This window comes from Osmerus eperlanus, chromosome 13, assembly GCF_963692335.1.
Source record: "Osmerus eperlanus chromosome 13, fOsmEpe2.1, whole genome shotgun sequence".
NCBI classification, from domain to species: domain Eukaryota; kingdom Metazoa; phylum Chordata; class Actinopteri; order Osmeriformes; family Osmeridae; genus Osmerus; species Osmerus eperlanus.
In genome coordinates, this window is record NC_085030.1 from 13974820 (window position 1) to 14001788 (window position 26969).

Consider the following 26969-nt stretch of genomic DNA (forward strand, 5'->3'; position numbering starts at 1 on the left):
CTTGTTTTTATATATATATATTTTATATTGGCCATTAGTCTGTTTTTTGATATGCAGGGCGGGGCCCTTAGGGCGTGGGGGCCCCCCCGCCTCGCGGGGGCTGCGGGGGCTACCCAGCCGCCACTGAAAACGGGTTCTAAATTGAAATATTTTCAGTTTCTTTATGGCTGAAGTTAGTCAGCTGGCGCACCCTCCTGTTCCATAATGAGACCTACAGCTCAAGACTTCTTGAAAATGTGATTTTACTGCTATATCGTAAACGCCGGTAGAGGTCGCTTTTTCGTTTCCTAGGCTTCTCTCCGCAGTGTTGCTACGAGGAGTGCGTTTGATTGTTACACAGCTCAATGGCGGATAAAGCGGGACAGTTGTAAGAAGGACAATAACACTTCGGCTTCGCTGTGTTTCTGGCGTGACTACGTCCGCCGCTAAGCGCCCTACTACACTAGGGGCTCCGGTGCACGGAGCAAAGTTGCGGTACCAGAGGTTCTGCTTACAATTTGGGCTCGATAAACTGACCAGCTGTCTTGCAGCTACTAGCATCAGAGTTCCCGAGCAAGGAAGTTGCTCTTTCATGTTGGCTAGCGAACGTTAGCGAGCTAGCTGGTGAAATAATGGGAGACTCGCTCGAGTTGATTGGGAAGCGTCTTATTTTACTCCTTAACGATGGAAGGTCCAGCGCTGGAGCCGAACCGGAGAAAGCCATTTGGGCTCGGGACTGGCTCCAGGGTACAGTACGGGCGGTCAGCGTCATAGGTTTGGCCAGTCCGGGAATCGAGGTGAGCGGAGGAGAGGCGACAACAAACACAGCTTCATCGGGGCTAACGGTCAGTGTTTACGTTAGATAACGAGTCATATTAAAGGAAGCACAACTTCTCAGCAAACTGATAACCTTCTGCTATATTGCTATCGCTCGCTGTGTGACTAACAACTAAATAATGTTCATGAATCGGTGGTGTACACGAGCTAGTAAGCTAATGTTAGCACCTTTGGCAGACAGTCAGCTCGCTCACCAATTCAGTCCGAGGACTAAGCTGGGGCCCGGTGTTTTCTTTCCAGTGTCTAGCCTGCACCTCAACCAGTCAGACAAAACAAAGTGAAATCATTTCACTCAATATGTAGCTACCTAGATCATGGTCAGCGATTATGAATAAGGACGTTCGTTTTTCCACACCTGACTACTAATTCAAAAAAAAAAACTACGATGAACCAATTTAGTGGTTTTATCTGAGGGTTAAACTGGGAATTAGTACTAACTACCAGATCAAGATTTTCTTGCGCATGGATGCATTTTTTTGTGGCCATGGGGCCTTCAGCAGGATTCCTCCTCTGATGACTGTACTGTTAGGACCATCTGCTCACACTGATTAATGTGTTCATGTTTACTCCTAAAGACAAAGCAGAACGCCGGTCGGCCTTGCTGACTGCGGTTCGGTTTGCAGGCGTTTTATAGCGCCCCTGTGCCCCTGAAATGCTCAGAATTTACCAGCTGATCTGGCTTCTGACTTTCTCAGACTTTGCCATCCAACCACAAGATTGGATTTAAATCAAATGTTCCTTGACCTAAATAGTGTAGACTATGTAACTACCACACAGAAACAAGCCTTCAGACACTAACATATCTGAAGATGGCTGAGCTGTCTTGTGCCTGCAGAATGACTTGACACCTCCAGTGTCACCCACTTGTCCTCGGTGTGTGTGTGAGTGTGGGAGTGACCGTGCCTGCAACCTGACATGGAGGTGACACAGGAGAAGGGGACAGTTTAACAGTTGGTGGAGCACGGACCAATGATTGACAAATGGGGGGGAAGAGAGAGAGGGAGGGAGTAGAGAGACCAGTCTGTCAGTCCTTTCAGCTCACTCTGAGTCACGTTGAAAGCATGACTGTGTGTCCTGTTTACATTTACATTTAGTCATTTAGCAGACGCTCTTATCCAGAGCGACTTACAGTAAGTACAGTACATTCCCCCCGAGACAAGTAGGGTGAAGTGCCTTGCCCAAGGACACAACGTCATTTAGCACAGCCGGGAATCGAACCGGTAACCTTCAGATTACTAGCCTGACTCCCTAACCGCTCAGCCACCTGACTCCCCTGTATGTGTGTGCCTGCAGCGACGTGGTGCGTTTGAACTGTGGAAGTGTTACTGGCGTCATGTCTTATTCCTAACAGGTGTCCCCCTCCTCCCCTCAGGTGTTTATGGAGTTTGAAGACAGCGTGGGGGGGAAGCGGACCTGGGTGCAGGTGTACGGGGAGGCTGTCAGCGCTGTGTTGGTTGAGGACTCTATTGTCTGGGCCACACGGAGCGCGACTAACCCCTCCCTGCCTGCTGGCGCCCCACCCACCCCCTGGCCTGCCCTGGTGAGTGGCGCTCTCTGGGCTGGGATGTTCCACAGCTGCCTCCTAAAAGTTCCCTTGTTCTAGTGTTTTCTAACAAGGTTTGTTGTGATGCGCTACTGCCACAGCAAGGTCCTGTTCTGCGTGGTTCTGACGTGGCGTTCTCCGTCCGCAGGCCTTCCGATCCTTGGTGGACCGCGTAGGGCTCGGCCCCCTGGTTCCTGTGGAGTTCCTGGGAAGCAGAACCCTGGAGTTCCTCGCTGATGGAAGTTCTCTCCAGAGGTTTGAGGTGAGGCGTCCGTCTGGGAGTAGGAGGGTTCTTGCCTCCAAGCTGAGCATGTGTGGTTCCTTATCTTCGTTGTGTGTGTGTGTGTGTGTTGCAGGTGGAGAAGGATGTGGGACACCCCCTGCTCCTGGAGAAGCCCCTCCTCCAGGCTGCTGTCTCCCTCTGGCTCAGTGACTACGAGCTGCAGGAGATCCTCCGCAAGGGTGAGCCTCTCTCCAGTCTCCCCCCTCCTCCCTCCCTCCCCCCTCCTCCCTCCTCCTAGTTGTGTAGTTGGGGTGTGACCCCCTGCTCCAGGTTTCTTCCAGTGTTCTTATCTCTGAGTTTTCATGGAAGTTTGTGGTTCAGGTTGGTTTAGGTGCAGGTCTATGGGCCTGGCTTGGAAAAAGGGCTGGATGAACAAAGCTTGATTTTCCTGTGCTCGTCTCCCCCAGGCTCCTTCACCATCCAGGGCCGCAGGGTACAGGTGTACCAGCCTGAGCCTGAGGAGCCCTGGGCCCTGGGCCTGGTCTCCCAGCACGACCCTGTCTCTCACATCATGGAGATCACCATGGACAAGGTGCACATACATACGTTCCTTTGCATGCATAGAACAGACTCGCCCAGACACCGTCCGTGTGGGTGCTGGTGTGTGTTTCTGCTGGTGTTTGTGCGTGTGCTGGTGTGTGTGTGTGTGTGTGTGTGTGTGGTCGTACATCCTCTAACAGAGTGTGTTCTCAGGGGGAGGAGAGCCAGGTGGTCGACCCCCGTGTGATCCATGTCATGCTGGCTGAAGATGAGGTACGGGCCGAACCTTCGGGGGGGTGGGGGTTTCTGTGGTTACGGTGGGGGTGAAGTGTGTTGTGCTGTGGGGGAGAGGAGTGTTCTAGGCTGGGTAGGGTTAGGGAGAGGAGTGTTCTAGGCTGGGTAGGGTTAGGGAGAGGAGTGTTCTAGGCTGGGTAGGGTTAGGGAGAGGAGTGTTCTAGGCTGGGTAGGGTTAGGGAGAGGAGTGTTCTAGGCTGGGTAGGGTTAGGGAGAGGAGTGTTCTAGGCTGGGTAGGGTTAGGGAGAGGAGTGTTCTAGGCTGGGTAGGGTTAGGGAGAGGAGTGTTCTAGGCTGGGTAGGGTTAGGGAGAGGAGTGTTCTAGGCTGGGTAGGGTCAGATCCCGCAGGCTGCTGTGTGACCACCTGTGTTCCTCCAGGAGGGGAAGACCAGCCGCAGGAGGAAGGAGAGCGAGGCGCTGAAGGGAGAGAGCGGCCGCAGGCGCCGCACCTCCTCCGGGGGCGAGGAGGACGTCACCCTCAAACGCTTCAAGGCTGCCGGAAACGACGTGGCCGACAGCAGCGAATCACAGCAGGCCTCCAAGGAGGGGGCGGGGACTTGGGGCGGAGAGACGGGGGGAGGAGGAAGAACGAACAGTCACAGCAACAATGTAAGTTCGTCTGAAGCGTCTTCCACCCAAGGCCACTCCTCCCCCAACTCCATTTCCTCCTCCCCCCAGATGGACCAATCACACGCCCCGCTTCGCTTCCTCCCCGCCCACACCAAGGAGAACGGCCGGCCCCTCCTCCTGCAGGGCGGCGCTGACTCCACCACCCCCACCCCGCCCCCTCTCAAACCCGCCCCCTCCCTCTTCTCCAACTCCTCGTTCCCTTCCCTGGGCCAGATGCCCAGCCTGGTCCCTGGATCCCCGGCCGCCAAGCCCCCCTCCGCCCCCGACCCCGACAGAGAGGACCCCCCCCAGGCAGCCCACCCCAGGACGGCCGCTCTGGTGTCCCCTGGACCCGTCTCCTCCCCCTCCCCCCTGGGCATCGCCCCCAGCGTAGGCCTCTCTGCCCCACTCCCTCGTGGATTTACCCCCCAGCCTCCTTCCTGGGGGGCTGCGCCCAGCCAAACAGAGGTGAGTCTGGGTGAGAGCGTGTGGGAGGTGGGTCCAGTCACAGTAGTATTATATAACCCTGAAATTGATCAGCGTGTTCCTGGAGTCAGGTGGTGCTATGTAGTTTTTTTTTCTTCTTCTTGTTTATGTTTGTGTTTCCTGTGTTTGGGATTTGTGGTCTTGTCTGTACAGCACTTTGGGTCCACGTGGATTTGTTTTCCTATGGTTTTTGTTCAATAACTGTTGTTGTTGTTGGACAGAGTGTCAGGCCTCTCCCAGGGCTGTGAGGGGGCTGTGAGGAGGCTGTGAGGGGGCTGTGAGGGGGCTGTGAGGGGGCTGTGAGGGGGCTGTGAGGAGGCTGTGCTCTGATGAATGTTCTGCTCAACCTGGACCCTCAGTCAACAGGTTCTCACGTGTTCTCTGTTCTCTGTTCCAGAGTTCTAAGAACCCCGTCCTGGCCGCGGCCGGCTTCCGAGCGCCGCAGTCCAAGCCCGCAGGTTCTGCTGTGTTCGGAGGGAGGAGCTCTCAGACCAACGGAGGGTCCCACCCTGCCGCCCCCTCCCCCGCCGCCCCCTCCTCCGCCCAGGAACAGAGAGCGTTCGGGTTCCCCTTCGCCTCCGCGGGGCCCAAGACCGAGGACCAGCCTTCGCAGCACAACGACCAGAACCTGTTCTTCCAGTGCATGACCCAGAACCCCGGCACTGCTCCGGGTCCTGCTGCAGGTCCGGCCCAGTCTAAAGACACCAACTACTTCACAGCCGTGTCGGAGAGCCTGGGGAAGGAACCCCCCAGCCTGTTCAAGCCCCCCCGGCCCAGCGAGGGACCCAGGACTCCGGTTCTGGGCCAGCCCTCCCCGGGCCTGTTTGGGTCGGGCCAGCTGAAAGAGCAGTCCAAGGCTCCAGAGTCCCAGACGCCCACAGGCAACGGGGTTGCGAGCAAGGCCTTCCCCGGGGGTCTGGGTTCTGGGTCCGGGGGGATGAGGAGCTCCGCTCTGGGCATGGGGGGGCTAGGCACTCCCCTGGGTTTGGCCTCCGGGCCCCTGGTGGGGGCTAGCCGGGCAGGGACTAACGGGGGTGCTGCTGTGGGGGGGTTGGGTCTGCTCTCAGGCACCAAGTCCTCTGACTCCCACCAGAACCTGTTCCTCCAGGGCTCCCCCTCAAAGGAGCCCTCCAACCCCTTCCTGGCCTACGGGGACAAGCCCTCCCCCAGCCCCTTCGGGGTCCTCTCCGCCCCCAGCCCTGGACCAGGGCTGTCTGGGGCCCAGCCAGAGACGCTAGGGCCCTCGGACAGCAAGCCCAACCTCTTCACCATGGCAGAGCCCCCCAAAGGCCTCCTGACCTCCTCCTCCCCCCCCTCTGGCTTCCCCCAGAGGGGCCAGGAGACAGAGGGGTCCAAGCCCAAGGATGAGCACACTTCCCTGGGGTCCGGGGAGGGGGATGACGGGCCCTCCTCCACCTCCATGTTTGGTGCTGTGGTCCCGGGGCCCAGCGAGGACTCTTCCCTGGACTTGGACCACAAGTTCCCCCTGGAGGAGCGCGGCCAGGGGGCCAAGCGCGACTCGGACTCCAGTGACAACAGCGACCTGTCTGACCTGAGCGAGGCGGAGGAGGGGATGGGTCGGGGCTCAGCCGGGGGGCCCCAGGGGCCCAGCAAGGAGGGGGCTCTGATGCTCCAGAAGATCAAGGGCCCTGGGGCCCCCAAGACCAGACCCCGCAACAAACCGTTCAAAGGTGAGATGCCAGGAGTAAATACTGTTGATGTGGTTCATAGTAAATATGACATTTAGACTTGAACAAACAGAACTACATTTGTTGTTAGTGTACACTCATGAAATTCTAAATCTAAATGGTAATTCATAGAACAATAGAACTGAAACAGATATTTATCAAAAGAAGAACCCTCTATCTCAAGGTTCCATATAGAACGCTTAGTTAAAACAGAACCCTTTACGGTTCTGGACATCACCTTACTGAGCTCACGGCAAACTGGAAGCTCAAGGTTCCTCAACGAACGTACTGTCCAAATGGATCTCCTATCGTGACACAGGGTTCCATAGAGCGCGCACTGGTTGTTTTCGAGTAGAGCCGTACCGTCTCCATGGTAACCCCCCCCCCCCCCTCTCCTCCAGTGGGCCAGTCGGTGCTGAAGGACGTGACGAAGGTGCGTCGTCTGAAGCAGTCGGGGGAGTCCTTCCTCCAGGACGGCTCCTGCATCAACGTGGCTCCTCACCTGCACAAGTGCCGGGAGTGCCGCCTGGAGCGCTACCGGAAATACAGGGAGCAGGAGCCGGACGACGACGACCCCAACGTGGCCTGCCGCTTCTTCCACTTCCGCAGGTGTGTGTGTGTGTGTGTGTGTGGGGGGGGGGGAAGACACAGAGACTGTATTAATAAGCGTTTGTGTAAACTGCATGTTTGTATGTGTGGCTGTTGTGTGTGTGTGTGTGTGTGTGTGTAGCTGCCACATACTGTATCACCTGACTGCCCCCCTCCCCCAGACTGGCGTTCACCAGGAAGGGCGTGCTGCGTGTGGAGGGCTTCCTGAGCCCCCAGCAGAGCGACGCCATGGCGATGGGCCTGTGGCTGCCGTCCCCGGCCGTGCAGGAGGGCCTGGACCTGGACACGTCCAAGTACATCCTGGCCAACGTGGGGGACCAGTTCTGCCAGCTGGTCATGTCTGAGAAGGAGGCCATGATGATGGTGGAGCCTCACCGTGAGTCACCCAGGCCCTGCCTCTCTCCTCACCCAGGCCCTGCCTCTCTCCTCACCCAGGCCCTGCCTCTCTCCTCACACAGGCCCTGCCTCTCTCCTCACACAGGCCCTGCCTCTCTCCTCACACAGGCCCTGCCTCTCTCCTCACACAGGCCCTGCCTCTCTCCTCACACAGGCCCTGCCTCTCTCCTCACACAGGCCCTGCCTCTCTCCTCACACAGGCCCTGCCTCTCTCCTCACACAGGCCCTGCCTCTCCTCACCCAGGCCCTGCCTCTCTCCTCACACAGGCCCTGCCTCTCTCCTCACACAGGCCCTGCCTCTCCTCACCCAGGCCCTGCCTCTCTCCTCACACAGGCCCTGCCTCTCTCCTCACCCAGGCCCTGCCTCTCTCCTCACCCAGGCCCTGCCTCTCTCCTTACACAGGCCCTGCCTCTCTCCTCACACAGGCCCTGCCTCTCCTCACCCAGGCCCTGCCTCTCTCTCTCCTCACCCAGGCCCTGCCTCTCTCTCTCCTCACCCAGGCCCTGCCTCTCCTCACCCAGGCCCTGCCTCTCCTCACGTCCTCTAGCCCTTTTCCCATAGCCGTGTATTCATACTGACCTTCTCGTTTGTGTGTGTGTCCTGCGTAGAGAAAGTGGCGTGGAAGCGGGCTGTGCGTGGCGTGAGGGAGATGTGTGACGTGTGTGAGACCACGCTGTTCAACATCCACTGGGTGTGCAGGAAGTGCGGCTTCGGGGTGTGTCTCGACTGTTACCGCCTCCGCAGGAACAAGCCTCAGGAGGGTGAGTGTCTACTGGCTCTGTGTGTGTGTGACGTGCTTACTCTTCTGTGTGTGTGTGTGGATGTGATGTGTGCTAACTTACCCCCTTCTGTGTGTGTGTGCGCTTGTGTGTGTGTGTGTGTGTGTGTGTGTGTGTGCTTGTGTGTTGCTCCCCAGACGTGGATGAAGGCCCAGAGGATGAGGTGTTCTCCTGGCTGAAGTGTGCTAAAGGACAGCCTCACGAGCCCCAGAACCTCATGCCCACACAGATCATCCCTGGCACAGGTACACACACCTTTCTCTCTCACACACACATACAAATCTAGAAATGCAAACACACACACGCCTACCTAACCTATTTTCCATGTCTTGTGTCTGGTCTCATCTCTCCACCAGCTCTCTACAACATAGGAGACATGGTGCACTCTGCCCGGGGCAAATGGGGCATCAAGGCCAACTGCCCCTGCACCAGCCGACACACCAAGCCTCTGGTGCGCCCCAGCGCCCCCAACGGGATAGCACAGGTACTGCATCGCTGCTGCCTCTCTCTCTCTCTCTCTCTCTCTCTCTCTCTCTCTCTCTCTCTCTCTCTCTCTGCCTTTCTCTGCCACTCTCTGCCTCTCAACCAAGTGTGTGTGGTCTGGTCGAGGGGTCGGTGAGGAGGAAACCTGCTCTTGAGTGCTGGTCGTGATGTGTGTGTGTGTGTGTTCCAGGGTTCGGGCCCTGCCTCCGCCCTGGGCAGCAGAGGTTGCAGCGGGGGGGCTACAACCTCTAAACCAGAGGGGGAGTCGACGGTGATGGTGAAAACAGAGCCGCCCCACACAGCGATGTCTTCAGACGGAGGGGGGGCTCTGGGGGGGCTCAGCCACCCCTCCGGCAGTTCTGCTACCTTCGCCCACGCCCCCCAGACCCCCATGCCCCCTAAGGACCCCCGACCCCCGCCCCCTGGGGAGGGGACGTCCTCCCCTCTCCACTGGCTGGCCGACCTCGCCACTCAGAAGGGCAAGGCAGAGGACATGAAAGGTGAGCACCAGGGGGGAGAATCCGATATGAGTTCAGTAGGGGTGGGAACTTTTAGAATCCAATCAATCGTACCTCACGATTGGATTCTAATCGAATCTTGGGATCACGAATCGATTAAAAATGGATTCACGATTTTTAGCGATTTTTTTAATCAAAACATTGGAAAAAAAACATTACAAAAAGAAATAAGGATTTTTTAAATTTGTGAATCGATGTGTATCGCTAGAAGACTGAATCGCGATTCAAATGTGAATCGATTTTTTCCCCCACCCCTAGAGTTCAGTATGTATCAACATCTGTTTCTGTTCTGTCCTCTCTGTCCTCTCCGCTCCTCCAGAGCACGGCTCGCTACGTTCCATGATGAACAGGGAGAACAGCTCTCCCTTTGTCCTGGACTCGCTCAGTGCCCTGTCCAAGCCTTCCTCCTCTTCCAGCCCCAAGCTCTTCAACAGCCTGCTTCTGGGCTCTGGTTCTGCCCAGCACAAACCTGAAGGCTCCAGTCTCAGAGATCTGCTTAACTCTGGGCCTGGCAGGCTTCCCCAGGGTCCTGGAGAGAGTGGGGTTCCCTTCCCCTCTGTGTTCTCTACTTCTGGCGGGGTGAGTAGGACACAAACGCAGCAGGACTTAGGACCACGGGTGTCTGGAGTGTTCCTTGTTTTGGGTCATCCTAGATTGTTGCTATTTGAATACTCTAGAACCCTCACTGACTTGCTTTGTCCTGTAGGTCCTGTAAACTCATAGCCCCTCCTCTCCTCCCCGTCTCCAGGGTGACAAGCTGAAGGGCAGCCTACCTAACTTCCTGGACCACATCATCGCCTCCGTGGTGGAGACCAAGAAGACAGAGGGCCGTCGGCAGGCGGGGGATGGAGGTGGGGAGCTGGGAGCGGGCGGTGTGGGGCGCAGGGACGGGGGCGTGATGGGCCTCAGCGTGCTGGACCCCCACACCTCACACACCTGGCTGTGTGACGGGCGCTTGCTCTGCCTGCAGGACCCCAGCAACAGCAACAACTGGAAGATCTTCAGGGAGTGCTGGAAGCAGGGACAGGTAGGGTTCACCCAGCCCCGGTACCTGTTCTCCATCAGGATCTGAGATCCTGGAACGGCCCTTCGCACGGTTGATGACATCTACCTTTGTCCCCCACCTCTTCCTCCACCCCCTCCCCCCAGCCTGTGCTGGTGTCCAGCATCCACAAGCGTCTGAACGGGGGGCTGTGGAAGCCTGAGGCCTTCAGCCAAGAGTTTGGGGACCAGGATGTGGACCTGGTCAACTGCAGGAACTGCGCCATCATCTCAGACGTTAAGGTCCGGGACTTCTGGGACGGCTTCCAGATCATCTCCAGTAAGTACCTCCCCTTCATCCATCCCTCGTTCCATCCGGCGTGTAATCTACATGACAAAATGATGTCATATAATGATGTCATATCCTCTGTAAAGTCCTGTGCTGGTTGTGTGTCCAGAGCGTCTGCAGGGTAACGATGGGCAGCCCATGGTGCTGAAGCTGAAGGACTGGCCTCCAGGGGAAGACTTCAGGGACATGATGCCCACACGGTAAGGGCTTGTAGAAGGCTCTGCTTCCAGAAGGTCACTGGTTCCAGAAGGTCACTGCTTCCAGAAGGTCACTGCTTCCAGAAGGTCACTGCTTCCAGAAGGTCACTGGTTCTAGTCCCTCCAGAAGATCACTGGTTCTCGGTCCAGAGAGAGAGAACCCTACCATAAGAACTTACAACCAATACACACAGGTCATGTGGGGCCGTTTTTAAGGTATATGATTGGCTGTAACCTTCCTCTCCCCCCACCTCCAGGTTTGATGACCTGATGGACAACCTGCCCCTCCCAGAGTACACTAAGAGGGACGGGCGGCTCAACCTGGCTTCCCGTCTGCCCAACTTCTTCGTTCGTCCCGACCTGGGTCCCAAAATGTACAACGCTTATGGTGAGACACACCCTCCTAGCACACTAGGAGGTCACACCTAGCACACTAGGACACTAGTAGTGTACACTACTCAGGAGGCCACATCAATGCTGTACACTAGGCCGTAGGCTCCAGCTTCACCTCCATCTTCACCACCTCCTCCTCCCTTCTCAGGTCTGATCTCCACGGAGGACAGGAAGGTGGGGACCACCAACCTCCACCTGGACGTGTCAGACGCCGTCAACGTCATGGTGTACGTGGGGATACCTCTGGGGGAGTCGGACACCGAGCAGGGTGAGTACACACACACACACACAGACACACACATAGACACACACAGACACACACACATAGGCACACACACACACACACAGTCAGCTATAGCACTGACTGTTTTTGGCTGTTGCTGCGGGCTGTGCTGCTGCTGTGTTATCCATCTCTCATGCTGGGGTGTTTAATCATGCTGGGTTCAGAGCCCCTCAGGATCCATCATGTGAACATCCTGTGGGACCAGAACAACTAAAACCACACAGACTCTAAGACTGACTGCTGTTTTAACTACCTGAGCCACTAAAGAGAAGCGAACTAAAGACATAGCACTCACACACAGAGCACAGTAAAAATACATAAATGTACTAAACATCGACATGTACAAAACCATAGCTCGCATTCAGTTCAGTGATCCAGCCAGAGTTAGGCCCGGGGCAATGGTTAGGACTTGGGCTAAGGTTAGCGATAGGACTGGGCCTAGGGTTAGGGCTGGGTCTGTTAGGACTGGGGCTAAGGTCAAGGCTAGGGTTAGTGTTGGGACTAGGGTTAGTGTCGGGGTTAAGGTTAAGGCTGGGGCTTGATGGCACAAAGTGCTAGAGTTAGGGGGGGGGACAGGGGGCTGGGACAGGGGGCTGGGACAGGGGGCTAGTCTCAGAACCCTCCCATGGGTCTCCGGTGTTTGATTGTGGCAACATTTCTCCTCCACAGAGGCAGACATCACTGGATGTGCAGGTCTGTAGTCTTTCTTGTATCTGTCCTCAGTAGCATGCCCTTCTCCTCCACTAACTCCCTCACTCCCTCCCCCCTCACTCCCTCCCCCCTCACTCCCTCCCCCCTCACTCCCTCCCCCCTCACTCCGCCCCTCCCCTTGTCGTCGTCATGGTGCAGCCCGGAACACTGCGGTTCCTGCAGCAACGTTCTGACGTGGTGGTTCTCTTGGTTGTGTTGATCAGATGAGACTGTGTGTAGCTGGGGTCTGGTGCTGTCATGACCCTGTCTGAGGAGGAACACCCTCTGATGCAGCTGCATCCAGTCCTGCACGGCTTCATCAGTACAGGCTGTCTAGAGAGGGCTCACTGTTCTCACACACACACACACACACAGCCTATACATATATCGGCTATGTGATCTATTGCTCCTAAGGGATATCTCCTGTTAGCGACCAGATTATGAATAATATATAAAGCTATGAGCACATGGCCTGTTGCCTTTGTCTACCGCTGCACACACACACACACACATAAAACCACTGCAGTTAAACTTCATTCATGTCATACTTTGACCCCGAGCGCTGTTTACCGTCCGACAGCTATGATGTCATGTACTGGTACTGCCCCCTCCCCCTCGTGGGCTGAGGGGGGCTGATGACTCGCCCCAGAACGAGGAGAGCGCTTCTAGTCTGTAGCACCCAGCCTAGAGCAGCCCTGCCTTACATTTACATTTAGTCATTTAGCAGACGCTCTTATCCAGAGCGACTTACAGTAAGTACAGGGACATTCCCCCGAGGCAAGTAGGGTGAAGTGCCTTGCCCAAGGACACAACGTCAGTTGGCATGACCGGGAATCGAACTGGCAACCTTCGGATTACTAGCCCGATTCCCTCACCGCTCAGCCACCTGACTCCCCACCTGCCTTGTGTCTGCTCCCATCTGTCTGTGGTGGGCTTGTAACTGGAACCTCTTTCCTGGGTCGTTTCCTGGGCCTGCAGTCAGGAGATGCGTTTTTCTGAAGTTCTCTGCCTCCGAGGACATTCTAGACAATGCTGCAGTGGAAAGTCTCAGAGGAGGGAGTGGACTGGAAAGGAAATGTGCCCGTCGTTCAGACCTGTGTTTTAAAACATGGTCTCAAAGCAGACCTGTGACCCTCCTCTACTCTGTGTGTTTTTGTGTATGTCTTTGTGTGTGTGTGTGTGTGCTTGATTCAACAGAGGTGATGACCACCATCGAGGAGGGGGATGTGGACGAGATGACGAAGAGGAGGGTGTACGAGGCGAAGGAGAAGCCGGGAGCTCTCTGGCACATCTACGCTGCCAAGGATGCAGAGAAGATCCGCGAGCTGCTCCGCAAGGTCTGCACCAAACACTTCCTGTTTCTGGACCTTTGACCTTGTAGATACCATTGGTTGTGTGTAAATATCAACCCTCAAAAAATCTTCAGGCTCCTTTAGAAAGTCTGTATTATGTAAGGGTTAGGGATAGACCCATCAGTATAGACATTACCCACTAGCATCATGCAGTTACTACGAGCTCTGTGGAGGTGATTTTGACTGGGGAGAGGGCAGACGAGGGAGGCAGTGATTCAGACAAGCGACACCATGACCCCCGTAGACATCAGGTGTGGCTGGATGAAGGGCGTGACCTGACTGCTGTGCTGTGCCTAGGTGGGAGAGGAGCTGGGCCAGGAGAACCCTCCGGACCACGACCCCATCCACGACCAGAGCTGGTACCTGGACCAGGTGCTCCGGAGGAGGCTGTACGAGGAGTACGGCGTGCAGGGCTGGGCCATCGTCCAGTTCCTGGGAGATGCCGTGTTCATCCCCGCGGGCGCTCCCCACCAGGTCGGCAGGAGAAACTCTCTGTCTCTCTCTCTTTCTTGTTTTCTTGCTCTCTTTCTCCCACGCTCGCTCTCTCGCTATCTTTCTGTTTTGCTCCCTTTTAATCTTGTCTGTCTTATCTATTTTTCTCCTTTGCCTCTCTCACCCCCCCCCCCCCCCCCCATCTGTCCCTCTCCTCCAGGTTCATAACCTGTACAGCTGTATCAAGGTAGCGGAGGACTTTGTGTCTCCAGAACATGTGAAACACTGTTTCAGACTGACGCAGGAGTTCCGACACCTCTCCACCACCCACTCCAACCACGAGGACAAACTACAGGTACGGATCCATCGTTCCTCTGTGACATAGTCTCTTACCTCCAGCAGACACGTTTGCGTCTGAGCCGGACTTAGTTTCTAAAGGTCTCGTGTGTTTGCCGGAGTCCTCGTTAAACAGAAGTGGTCCAGCTGTAACAGCAGGTGTTGTGCACGCTGTGTTTCCCCAGGTGAAGAACATCATCTACCACGCTGTGAAGGACGCCGTGGGGACCCTCAGGGCACATGAACCCAAACTAGCTCGTTCCTAATGTCCTCTACAGCAGGTGTGCTCTCACACACACACAGAGTGGCACTGGTGACTGGGCAGAGTGGACTTAAAGCTGATTGCGGGCTGACACCCAACGCTTATACTGGGGTGGTGTGTGTGGGGGGGGGGTTATAGTCAAAGCTTGGATGGGAAAAGTACTTAATCGCTTTTATACGGCAACACAAAAGTTCAAATATGCCTAGTTGTTTCCAAATTCACCTTTGATTATTAACTGTATTTAACGTCAGTTGTCCTGTTAGTTGTTCTGGTTGTGTGAGAGATGTCAGGCTGAAGAGAAAAAGACCTTCCTAAAATAGTATTTGAAAACACGGTTATGATTTACTTAGGGTGCACTTGATTTTGGTAAACCTGCTCAGTAAAACTAATGGAAGGGTTCTGGAACTCATAAGGTGAATCCTGTTCAGTTTAGGGCAGTTTGTTTTACCGCCCAGTGCAGTCTGGAGGTGAGCTGACGAGCCTCCGGAGCCAGGGAGGCTCTGCTTGTGTGTAAACAGTATCTGACTAATGTGAACACAGGACTGTTTGTCTCTCTTCCTGTTAATAGTTTTCCTTCACTCCACCCACCTGTGTGTGTGTGTGTAGACTGTTTTCTTTAAGTTGGGTTTTAAACAAACTGATAGACTCCTTCCCCCAGCCCGAGGTGGAATCAGACCTGTGAAACTGCAGACGTGAAGGGAAATAGACCAAAGTTTTGTATTTTTAGTTTGTCATGTTATCAATTAAAAGCGAGGATTTCTTTCACTATATTGCTTGTTTGTTTTTTACGATGTACATGTGAAAGTGAAGAAGGGGTAACACAGGATGTTGGCCATGACTGACTGGCAGTGTTGGCCTGTCCAGGGGTATAAATGTATTAACTTACTTAAAACACAGATATTGTGAACCCAACCTGAGAGTCTCATCTGAACTACCCGACATTAACATTGTATCAATATATATATTGATCTTAGCAGTCTGTTTGATTTTTCAAAATAAAGTTTCCAAAAAAGACTACTGTCTGAACGGCTGTTCATTTCAGGTTCCTGGTCCAGTTTGATGGCTGTTGATGAATCTAGATGTTCACAGCTCAATGTTAGCAAACTTTTAATCTCGGTTTCTATGTAACTCTGCCTTCCTCACACATCCAGAAACCCAAGTCTGAAATAGAAAGTAGTTCACCTAAATGGGCCAGTCTCCTCATACTGTTCCCTCTGGGATGCCTTTCTAGAAAATAATTTCTGGAACTCATATCGGACCAGCCAATCACACGAAAACATCAAGTTACCATGTCAACTTGGAGGTGTACAAATTTGATTAGTGAAATGTAAATGTTGCCTGAGGAGTGTAATTGGTGTATTATATCTTTCTTTTCTTTTATTTATTACACGTATGGAATTGAATCTGTGTTCGTCTTGTATCACCTCCGGAAAGCACGAATTGTCCAGTATTGCACTAATTAATTGGGGCAATTTGAGTAAGCGGGGACCTTGCTCCAAGTCTCATTTAATTAAAGCTCGTTATGAGTCAATGCTCAGAGCTATCCAGACAGAACACATTCCTGGCCCTTTAAGAGAAAGTGGAGCTCTGGGGTTTTAATGCAGCACGAACATAGCAGGAAGATAACTGTTCGTCTCGTCTGCCGTACTGTAGTTAGCAGGCAGCAGCAGAATCGGTTGCCGCTTGTCCCACTCGCATCACAACAAACGGTCTCACGAAGGGGATGGGGGGTCCCTAACAACTGGTTTGTTAGATAGAATTCACGAGAGAGAGCGGCATATTTCTACAGACAGTAACCATGGTGTCTTGGATTATCTCAAGGATAGTGGTGTAAGTATGAAATCGTTGGCTTTTATGTAAGTTGTTTTCGGCTGCCACAGACGGTCGTTAGGCACATCGCGTTATTGGCTATTTAGCTTGTTAGCTTAGCACAGCTGAGCTGCACAGTCACTAATGCGGTCCAGTCTGCTTGCACCCGGGGCGCATCTGCTCCCTGTCAACGCAAATCGTGTATCATGGCATATATTTCATCATCTACTTTTCTGAAATCTTTGAAGAATGGAGTTGCATTTAATGTATTGCGGCGGTGCTACAGTTTGCTAACAAATAGTTATCAAGGCATTGATGACGGGGATCTAGCCATATTGCTAACCAAGCACCTGACAGCGTTAACGGGGACTACTTAAATAGCTAGCTCTAGCTATTTAGATATTCCTTACAACATCCATCGCTCATTTTAATTGGCAAGATACTTGATAATGTAGTGGCTTACCCATCAGTAATGGTTAGAAACCCTCTAAGTTATTGAATGAGCTAGGGATGCGCTGGCCTTAGCCAAGTCCTCTTCCACAGACCGAGATGGTACTAGCAGCTACAGTTCCCGTTTCATATAATAAAACTGAAGAAAACGCCACCGGCCCTCAGCGCAGGCCTTAGTCTGTCCACCTGTACCCACTACTTAGCTGGTTATAAAAACAGCTGCCTTGCGTGAAGCGGTTGAGTCATCCACGCAGCTTTCTACCTGTTCCTGCATCTCACCCAGCTGCACATCTTGCTGTGCTTGTGAGATGAGCAGGGTGAGTGAATATGGGCTTCATCATATTGTGTGAAAAGGGTTGGCCCTACTTGACTTGAGATTCCTATCATGTGTTTAGATTAGGTACCAGTTACAGCAAAACAAACGTTGCTCATATCAGCATTCAGCCCACATTCTGGAACAGTATGCAACAATGGACACCTTAAACTCGGTCTGTGTCCAGCCAATCAGTGTAGAGATACAGTTGATGAGTGAGCAGCTTTGGGTGAAACCAGAGAGGACCAGAGACCTCTCTTTTGGAGGAAAACAGAACAGGAAGTGAGAGGGAAGCAAGTGGCTCTGTCAGAACCCACTACACCTTCCTCTCTTCCCTCAGGGAAGTGGTGACCTATCAGGAGCTGGTGGTGGGAGACGTGCGAATAGGCTGTGCTCGGCTGTTGCACGTCGGCTCAGCGATAATCCAAGGAAGCAGGGAAGTCCTGCAAGCTAGGAAGAAACCATGGAAGCTGCCTTTAATAGGGAGAGCGTGCAGTGAAATGAGGAGTTTACGATCCCTGTTAGGCTGCTCTGCCTTGTGCTCGTCTCCTGCTGTACACTGCAGGGCAGGGCGCACACACACACACACACACACACACACGCAGGCACACCCAGTTAGACGATCAGACAATAGAAACAAGGTCCACTCACAAGCACACACGCCGTCAGTGACTGTGTGACTGGCCGGGGCTGGACAGAGGTGACAGGCGTGGCTGGCCACTCAGATTTCAGTTTCCTGTCACATCAGCACAAACTGCCACACAGACACCGGACAGGAGTGTGTGTGTGTGTGTGTGTGTGTGTGATTTGTGCTCACACATGGCGACCCACCTCTGACACCAGTGTGTTTTCCCAGTGTATCTGTGTAGTGTAGCAGGTTCCTGTGTTTCCGCTCCTCTGCACTGTTGGAGCTGGCTACAGCTCTGGAGACAAGTCAAGTCAAGCAGCCATTTAACCCTAGAATGAGTCTGTGCCAAGGAGCCACGCCCTACCCAGCTTGGACGGACTGTCCTATAAGGCTAACCTACTTCCTGCAGGGGAGATATGGGGGCAAATTCTGTCCTGAGGGCGGCCTACTTTCATACAGAGAAGTCTGTTTGTGTTGACTCACCCAGCTGAGGAGTCCAGGCCTCAGCCTGCACAGTCCTCAGGGACCATCAGTATCCAATCAGGGGGCTTGTCAACCGCTGGAGGTCATGTTGCCATGGTGACGGTGTTGATGACCCTGACCCCGTGTCCTCTGCCCCGTCTCTAGCCTCGCCTTCGGGACGCTCTACCCTGCCTACTCCTCCTACAAGGCTGTCAAGACGAAGAATGTGAAGGAATACGTAAGTATCCTACACAGGCCTATGTTAGCCCTGCACCTCTCCATGGTTCAGTCTGTGGGCTGTAGGCCTGAGGATTGCGGCTGGCTGGGGTATTGATTTCGCTTTATCTCCAGTAGTCCAACCTTCGCCTGCTTATTTACTTATGGATCCGGGACACAGTTCATCTCCCTCTCTGTCATCCTGGATGGAGAAAGCTAAACATTAAACCAAGATGGTGCACTGCATACATATTAGGTTATTATGACACAGCACCTGAAGGCAGACCTAGGTAGTCTGGACAGGACAGGGGAGAGGCAGAGACAGGACAGGGTACAGGACAGAGACAGGGTACAGGGGAGAGACAGGGTACAGGGGAGAGACAGGGTACAGGGGAGAGACAGGGTACAGGGGAGAGACAGGACAGGGGAGGTACAGGGGAGAGACAGGGTACAGGGGAGAGACAGGACAGGGGAGGTACAGGGGAGAGACAGGACAGGGCAGAGACAGGACAGGGGAGAGACAGGACAGGGCAGAGACAGGACAGGGGAGAGACAGGACAGGGCAGAGACAGGACAGGGGAGAGACAGGACAGGGGAGAGACAGGGTACAGGGGAGAGCCAGGACAGGGGAGAGACAGGACAGAGACAGGACATGGGAGAGCCAGAGACAGGGGAGAGACAGGGTACAGGGGAGAGCCAGGACAGGGGAGAGCCAGGACAGGGGAGAGACAGGACAGGGCAGAGACAGGACAGGGCAGAGACAAGACAGAGCCAGAGCTGAGAAGCTGCCAGGCTCCATGGTGTCTCTGTGTGGAGCAGAGTAGTTTACCAGCATCCTTTTAAAGCGGGGGGATCCTCCCTGCTTACCTCATCCAGCGATGGGAAAGAGGGAGGAGGAGGAGACGGGACTCTGCCAAGCTCTGCTCTCCTCCCCGCTGGTTGCCATGGAAACCCCCCTCCCCTTTTTCTAACTGCTCAGCCAGACGGATACTGATGAGGGAGGAAAATAGGACGCCATTTTCATCCCAGTTGTTTTTACGCTTTTTCCTTCTTTCTGTCTCCCTCTCCTATTTCTCAGTGGAGTCAAGCTATAGTAGCTTTTTATGTAACATCATGTGTAACACCATGTGTAACACCATGTGTAACATCATGTGTTAGGACGGCCAGATCATCAAGTACGGTTATCAGAAGCACTATGGAGTGTAGGGGCTCCACCATGTGCTTTCTGGATGACTAAACATGCTGTGTTTGTGTGTGTGTGTGGTGAACCATGTTTATGTGACTCCACATGTCCTAGCACATGTGTACTTGTAGGCAGTGCTTTCACGTGCTTCATATGTGGTGATCTCTTCTTTCCCCCCTGTGTGTGTGTGTGTGTGTGTGTGTAGGTGAAGTGGATGATGTACTGGATCGTCTTTGCACTCTTCACTACAGCAGAGACGATAACAGACCTGGTGATGTCATGGTGAGTTGGCCTGTCCACCAGGGGGCGCTATAGGATAGCCCTCTGCTGTTCTTAGAATGGCCATGTCATGTTTTTAGGGCACACTTTCACTTGGCATCAGATGTATGAGGCTTGCCTACGTTCACACATCTGACGTGAGACTCACACGTTCCGGCTCTGTCTGGAAGCTTCTGGAAGCTCACTCTCTCACGCCACCAAACGACACGTCAGATCATACCTCCACACCACTGAAGTGCTCACATGGATGGAATATATATGTTATACATCCATGAGTGCTCGCCGCAGTTTCTCCGCATGCTGTACCAACGGGGAATGTTGTCTGTTGAATGTTGTGAACGTCTCTCGCGTAGGCTCCGCAAGTTGACATGGCGCTTGGTTGTGGTCGGGGGTCATACATTTACATTTAGCAGTCGCTCTTATCCAGGGCTCCCCGTGATGCCACAGGTGCACTTGTTCACCTATGACCCGGGGGTCAGATGGCTGAGCGGTTAGGGAATCGGGCTATTAAATCAGAAGGTTGCCAGTTCGATTCCCGGCCGTGCAAAATGACGATGTGTCCTTGGGCAAGGCACTTCACCCTACTTGCCTCGGGGGAAGACGCTAGAGCATGACTGTGCTTATGTACACACAATTCGTTCCAACACGTATTCTCCCTATTGGCCTCCCTATTGGCCTACTTGCCTCGGGGGAATGTACTTACTCTTACAGTAAGTACAGGGACATATCCCCGACAGGGACATCCCCCGATGCTCTAGTGTCATGCCACTAAACAATGCAACATATCGAGCCAAACAGCTTTATTGTGCCATGACGCCAGTACATTGCTTTCCAAACCCTAACATGGAATGTTAGGGTTGTCATTCAAGATGGCAGTGATGCCACAGGTGCACTTGTTCACCTTTGTCCCACAACCAAGCGCCGTGACAACACAAAGTGTCATCAAATGAACCCATTTGATAACCTGACACACAATCCACACCAGAGCTTTTTAAAACATTACAACGGTACAACATCACATTTGTCCAAAGTGAGTCCCAGGTTTAAAAGTTCCTACAGTATAACCATAACCCAAAGGACTCCAGACATGCATTTCAAGGTAGCATTCGTTGACTGGACATGGGTTAATATGCTGTGTTTCTGATTGTCAGGTTGTTATGGTGTTTCTGTAGTGTCAGGTTGATATTCTGTGTTTCTGCGTGTCAGGTTCCCCTTCTACTTCGAGCTGAAGATTGCCTTCGTCATCTGGCTGCTGTCCCCCTACACCAAGGGCTCCAGTGTGCTCTACCGCAAGTTTGTCCACCCCACCCTGTCCAACAAGGAGAAGGTCAGAAGGGAACACCACTCCAGAACCACAGGGAGCAATCAAGCGGATCATCCATCTGCCCACATCTAGCGGAAAATGTTCTCATTTTGTTTCTGTCTGTTTCTCTCTCTTGTGTGTGTTTTCTCCCTCTCTCTCTCCCTCTCTGTTTTCCTCTGTCTCTGTCTCCGCTGTAGGAGATAGATGAGTACATCACCCAGGCGAAAGACAGGAGTTATGAGACCATGATGAAGTTTGGGAAGAGGGGCCTGAACCTGGCTGCCAACGCAGCCGTCACGGCCGCGGCCAAGGTAGGCTGGGTGGCTGAGGGCAGGGGCGTTGTTAGAGATAAAGCTCTACTGGGTGGCTGAGGGCAGGGGTGTTGTTAGAGATAAAGCTCTACTGGGTGGCTGAGGGCAGGGGTGTTGTTAGAGATAAAGCTCTACTGGGTGGCTGAGGGCAGGGGCTTTGTTAGAGATAAAGCTCTACTGGGTGGCTGAGGGCAGGGGTGGTGTTAGAGATAAAGCTCTACTGGGTGGCTGAGGGCAGGGGTGGTGTTAGAGATAAAGCTCTACTGGGTGGCTGAGGGCAGGGGTGTTGTTAGAGATAAAGCTCTACTGGGTGGCTGACGGCAGGGGTGTTGTTAGAGATAAAGCTCTACTGGGTGGCTGGGAAATTATCAAAGGGGTTAGTATGTGTGTTTTGGATGAAATTATCAAAGGGAAAATTATCAAAGGGGTTAGTATGTGAGTTTTGGATGAAATTATCAAAGGGGTTAGTATGTGTGTTTTGGATGAAATTATCAAAGGGAAAATTATCAAAGGGGTTAGTATGTGAGTTTTGGATGAAATTATCAAAGGGGTTAGTATGTGTGTTTTGGATGAAATTATCAAAGGGAAAATTATCAAAGGGGTTAGTATGTGTGTTTTGGATGAAATTATCAAAGGGAAAATTAGCAAAGGGGTTAGTATGTATGTTTTGGATGAAATTATCAAAGGGGTTAGTATGTGTGTTTTGGATGAAATTACCAAATGGGTTAGTACCGGTATGTGTGTTTTGGATTAAATTAGCAAAGGGAAAATTATCAAAGGGGTTAGTATGTGTGTTTTGGATGAAATTATCAAAGGGAAAATTAGCAAAGGGGTTAGTATGTATGTTTTGGATGAAATTAGCAAAGGGGTTAGTATGTGTGTTTTGGATGAAATTAGCAAAGGGGTTAGTATGTGTGTTTTGGATGAAATTAGCAAAGGGGTTAGTATGTGTGTTTTGGATGAAATTAGCAAAGGGGTTAGTATGTGTGTTTTGGATGAAATTAGCAAAGGGGTAAGTGTGTGTTTTAGAAGAAATTAGCAAAGGGGTTAGTATGTGTGTTTTGGATGAAATTACCAAAGAGTAAATTAGCAAAGGGGTTAGTATGTGTGTTTTGGAAGAAATTACCAAAGGGGAAATTAAATTTACTGGGGCACAGCAGATTTATACCGGGCCACGTGCCCCAGTAAAAAGGGTCTAGCAACGCCCCTAGCTGAGGGTGACTCCTAACAGGCCTGTCTTAGCAGCGAATACTGGCTGTATTGTGCATCTTTTGAGAGGTGTTTGTGTGTGTGTGTGTGTGTGTGTGTAGGGGCAGGGCGTGCTGTCAGACAAGCTGCGCAGTTTCAGCATGCAGGACCTGACTCTGATTGGCTCAGAGGACGAGCTGGGGCTGGGCATGAGGAGAGACCCTCTGGAGGACCTTGGGTCTGGAGCGAGCACCCTGCCCCGCACCAAGACTACCTCACGTCAGAGTAGGTCTCTCACACACACCCTGCCCCGCACCAAGACTACCTCACGTCAGAGTAGGTCTCACACACACACACTGCCACGCACCAAGACTACCTCACGTCAGAGTAGGTCTCTCACACACACACCCTGCCACGCACCAAGACTACCTCACGTCAGAGTAGGTCTCTCACACACACACCCTGCCACGCACCCCTAGATCTGACCTAACACTGACATTGCCCTCCCGTCCATTCCCACAGCTCGCTCCTCCTCTGCGGCTCCGCTCCCCGATGAGGCTTCGCAGCACAGCTCTGACCAATCAGACACCAGGACGGAGCACTCTGACGAGGATCTGCCGGAGAAGGCCCCCCGACGCACGGCCAGCGTCAAGACGACCAAGAAACCAGCTGCTGCTAAGACTGAGGTGGGCAGCCTCCTTCTGTCTCTCTTTCTGTTCTGTCACTCTTGCTTCTCTCACTTTCATTTCTCTCACTTTCATTTCTCTCACCTCTCGCCTCTTTAGTTTCTATTTTGCTTCTCTGATGCCTCTCACACTCCCCTTCTATCTTTCCAAAGCTGTTTTTAATGTTCAGTCTCCCCCCCCCCCTCCTCCAGACTCAGACCAAGACGGTGAAGAAACAGCCCAAAAAGAAGATTGTGGCGTCTGCAGGCCCCAGTGCAGAGTCACCCTGAGACCCCGCCTCCCTCCTCCTCGTCCCTCCTCCTCCTCCTCCTCCAGCCTCACAGGACCCCACCTGCCTCCACACGCTCGCTTACCCTCACACACCAGATGAAATCAAAGGTCAGGGGGTTTAGTCTAGATCTAGTTAAGCCTGTCGTTGTGACATCACCACCATCCTTTTACCCAGCATGCCTCTTGACTTTTACACTGTACATGTATCTGAATTGAGTATGTAGTCTTTTAACAATATGGGCGGGGGGGCAGCTGCACTTGTGTGTGAGAGGGCAATTGGGCCAATTAACTTCCCTTGGTCAGTCCAGATATCCAGAGTCTTGTTTGGGTGTTGATCCTCAACAGTGTGAGCAGGTCACATGCCTCTCTCTCTCTCTCTCTCTCTCTCTCTCTCTCGCTCTCGCTCTCGCTCTCGCTCTCTCTCTGTGTTGATCCCCAGTCTCTGTCCTCCAGGGTTAGTGTTAGCTGTGGAGATATATAGGCTGCTTGGGAACAGAACCACACTTTCCATGAACTGTGTAGGGCTCAAATTCTCCTACATTGCTGCTGTTCCACCTCGTCACACCAGTGGATGGAGGGATGATTTCACCTGTTTGTTTCTCTCCTCTTCCTCACCCGTTCAGCTTTGTGAAGACTGGAAGAGTGCACACACAGGGTGTGTGTATAGATATTTAAACCATGACTTAATAGGTGTATGTATGTAGGGCTTGTTTATCTACTGCATAACCAGCTGTCAGTCAATATACCACATCCACTCACACAGTCAGACACTGTCACCACATTAACTCTTCAAAGAGGATAGATATAGTTTTTGTTTCTGATCCAGCCGGTTCTGTCACCTTAAACATGTGAAACTTGGGCTGGGCTCTGAACTGCAGCACCTTAAACCAGTTAGGTGTCAGGTGCTAGTGGGGTAACAGGGATCACTGCAACAGAGAGCCTGTAGCTAGGAGACCAACTGTAGGTCAAACTGGGGTTAGGGCTCTGGTCAGGCTCTCACATGTGGTCTGTGGGGATTCATTATGGCTTGTTGTGTTGGGGTGGGCGTGTCTTTGCCTTGAGCAGGGCTTGTTTGTTGGAGCTATGTAATGAGTGGAGACTGAAAGCATGAGACTGTAACAGTGCTGCACTTGTTGGTTCTGTTCCAGTGCAACTTAAATCTGAACCAGTAGGGAGGGGGGCTCACCCCAAACCAACTGCCTAGATCTACTGAAACGATCGCTAAGTTACTTACAAATGTACACTGTATGTATATAGTAATCTTGACGGTAAATATGAGCTTGCTTGCCTTATTCATTCATATATAACCTCTCTTCTTTCTTTTTAAGATTTGTTTTGTTTCATCTAAATGACAAATCAAACATTTCTCTTACGAGGACTACGTATTTATGCTCCATGTTTTAATCTCTTATTATATATTGATCTCTCCGTGTCTCCTAAGTGAGACATTTTAATTACGAAAGCTGCTCAGCTGAGAGCTGGGAAGCCCCATTAAGTTTGGTTTTGAGGCTTTGAAGTCGGCCATTTATTTTCTCCCTCTGGTAGGTAATAACTGATCTAACATGACTGGATAGGGTGCAGCAGAATCTCCTCTGGGTAGAGTTGTCCAGTCCTTGTAGATCAGTGATTTCTACTAGGAAGACCCTTGAACTGGATCTATGTTCTCTCTTCTGCTAGTGTTGGTTGTCTGCACTCTCAGATTAAAACAAATTAGTTTGTAACTTCTGATTTGCTTACGTTTGGTCCGACAATTGTTACTGTCAGAACTTACACATTCTCATCATGAGGTTTACTTTCCATTTTCAGTATTTATTTATTGTTGATTTGTGTGTTTTGGAATCAGTGTTATTGTGTACAGATACTTCACATGGTGAAAGAAAACTCTGCATAAATATATTGTTTGTGCCAATTATCAATACTCCTGGAATGAAGGATGTGTGTCTGTCTGCTGGGTGTATTGTATATAACTTGGTCATGTACCAGAAACAAACTAATAAATAAATGATAAAAAAAGCTCTACTATTGTCTTCCCTTTCAGCATCTTGATCATAGTGTCCTTATAGAATCAGGATTTGTTTTTATTGCCATGTACGTTTTCACAGACACAGAATTTACTATGGCAGGAAGGTGCATACAATAAACATACGTAACATACGTACATAAAAAAACTTCTGAAAAGTAAGGTTAAAATGAATACACATTTAATAACATTGCATATGAATTAAATCAATTACAAGGCAAACATCTTACAAACTGAAGAATAACTCTAACGCTACCATGATTATTGTTAATTTAGAGAGACAGCAAGATGTGAGGAAGGAGAAGGAGTAGAACAAGCCAGAGCTGAGAAGGTCTAAGGAGATGAAGAATCCACAGAACAAAGCCTCACAATTCCCTTTATACACAAGAACAACGAATCAGACTACTTATTGACCCTTATCAGCATATGACTAGCAATGCACAGTAAGATACACAATGGGGTGTGAGGAGGTGACGACGTATACATTACATTACATTTAGTCATTTAGCAGACGCTCTTATCCAGAGCGACTTACAGTAAGTACAGGGACATTCCCCCCGAGGCAAGTAGGGTGAAATGCCTTGCCCAAGGACACAACGTCATTTTGCACGGCCGGGAATCGAACTGGCAACCTTCAGATTACTAGCCCGATTCCCTAACCGCTCAGCCACCTGACTCCCAGTATAAAGATCCAAAAGATAGGGTGGTGCTAGCGCTCCCAAGGAGATGACCATCTCACTGATCACATGTCCTTGTAGCGATATTAACCCCTACTCAACCTGTCACCCTCTGCCTTTGTCTCACAGACCAGGAACACAGAGATAGTCTCTGAGTTACATCAGTAAAGTATAATAATAATAGTTTTATGAAATTGTATAAATATATTTATACAAAATACATAAAATACTAGTTAGGAAATAATTAAAATTTCCTATTTTTATTAAATAAAAGTTGTATTTTACAGTAAATTGTTTTACGATTATGACATACACTTAAATAAACGTCCTAGTACAGTAAGCCATCAGATGGGATTGGAATGTCTATCTGCAGGGATCTTAATATGTTTTCCCAATTGTCATTAGGGACCTTGCAAAATGTTACATGACCAACTGTGTTAATATCCTTTAGACGAACATTTACTTCATACAATTTCTTATTGTAATTATCTTCATACAATTTGTTTTTGTAATTTGTTACATAACTTTCTGTTAGGGCTGCCCGATATGATTCACACATCTTAATATAAAACTTGTCATTTTTTTCACAGAATTCTAAACCAAAGTATTGTTTCAACAAGTTTTCAATGATATTGTAATAATTGTATGTATGATCCATACCGTCATTGCAATGGTTTTTCGATTTATCAACAATAGATGTAATTCCTGTTTGGAAGTATTTTGTTTCACCAATAAACTTTCACCAAAAAAAGTCATGTCAGGATCAACAACCTTGTTGTTTTTCAATTCCTTGTGTATATAGATTTCATGGTAGTCAAAATAGATGTGTTGAACATTATATTTCAGTTTATACTCCACAGCCTTGTCAATTATTAACTTCAGACACGCATCTTTCCCAGTATTGAAAGGTGACG

General features: G+C 51.4%; 2 protein-coding genes across 3 annotated transcripts; both read left to right on the plus strand.

Moving 5' to 3' along the window:
- The first annotated feature begins 283 nt into the window (after nucleotides 1-283).
- Nucleotides 284-15025, plus strand: kdm3b (lysine (K)-specific demethylase 3B). Of its 2 annotated transcripts, none has more exons than XM_062475961.1 (25): nucleotides 284-824; nucleotides 2189-2356; nucleotides 2508-2621; nucleotides 2716-2821; nucleotides 3050-3174; nucleotides 3336-3395; nucleotides 3795-4493; nucleotides 4909-6202; nucleotides 6601-6808; nucleotides 6970-7184; nucleotides 7814-7966; nucleotides 8122-8229; nucleotides 8341-8468; nucleotides 8658-8967; nucleotides 9305-9564; nucleotides 9734-10012; nucleotides 10135-10306; nucleotides 10425-10515; nucleotides 10770-10900; nucleotides 11054-11173; nucleotides 11858-11881; nucleotides 13076-13215; nucleotides 13528-13704; nucleotides 13883-14017; nucleotides 14184-15025. In XM_062475961.1, the coding sequence occupies exons 1-25, from the start codon at nucleotides 612-614 to the stop codon at nucleotides 14262-14264; spliced, it is 5511 nt and encodes a 1836-aa protein (XP_062331945.1). In that variant the 5' UTR covers nucleotides 284-611; the 3' UTR covers nucleotides 14265-15025. The 2 variants fall into 2 exon arrangements, with proteins under 2 accessions (XP_062331945.1, XP_062331946.1); XM_062475962.1 differs by having other exon boundaries at nucleotides 285-824; nucleotides 3795-4025.
- Nucleotides 15026-15949: 924 nt separating this feature from the next.
- Nucleotides 15950-23737, plus strand: reep2 (receptor accessory protein 2). Its single transcript, XM_062476494.1, has 8 exons — nucleotides 15950-16090; nucleotides 18088-18160; nucleotides 19527-19603; nucleotides 20807-20927; nucleotides 21101-21214; nucleotides 22525-22687; nucleotides 22925-23088; nucleotides 23280-23737. The coding sequence occupies exons 1-8, from the start codon at nucleotides 16059-16061 to the stop codon at nucleotides 23355-23357; spliced, it is 822 nt and encodes a 273-aa protein (XP_062332478.1). The 5' UTR covers nucleotides 15950-16058; the 3' UTR covers nucleotides 23358-23737.
- The last annotated feature ends 3232 nt before the right edge of the window (nucleotides 23738-26969 follow it).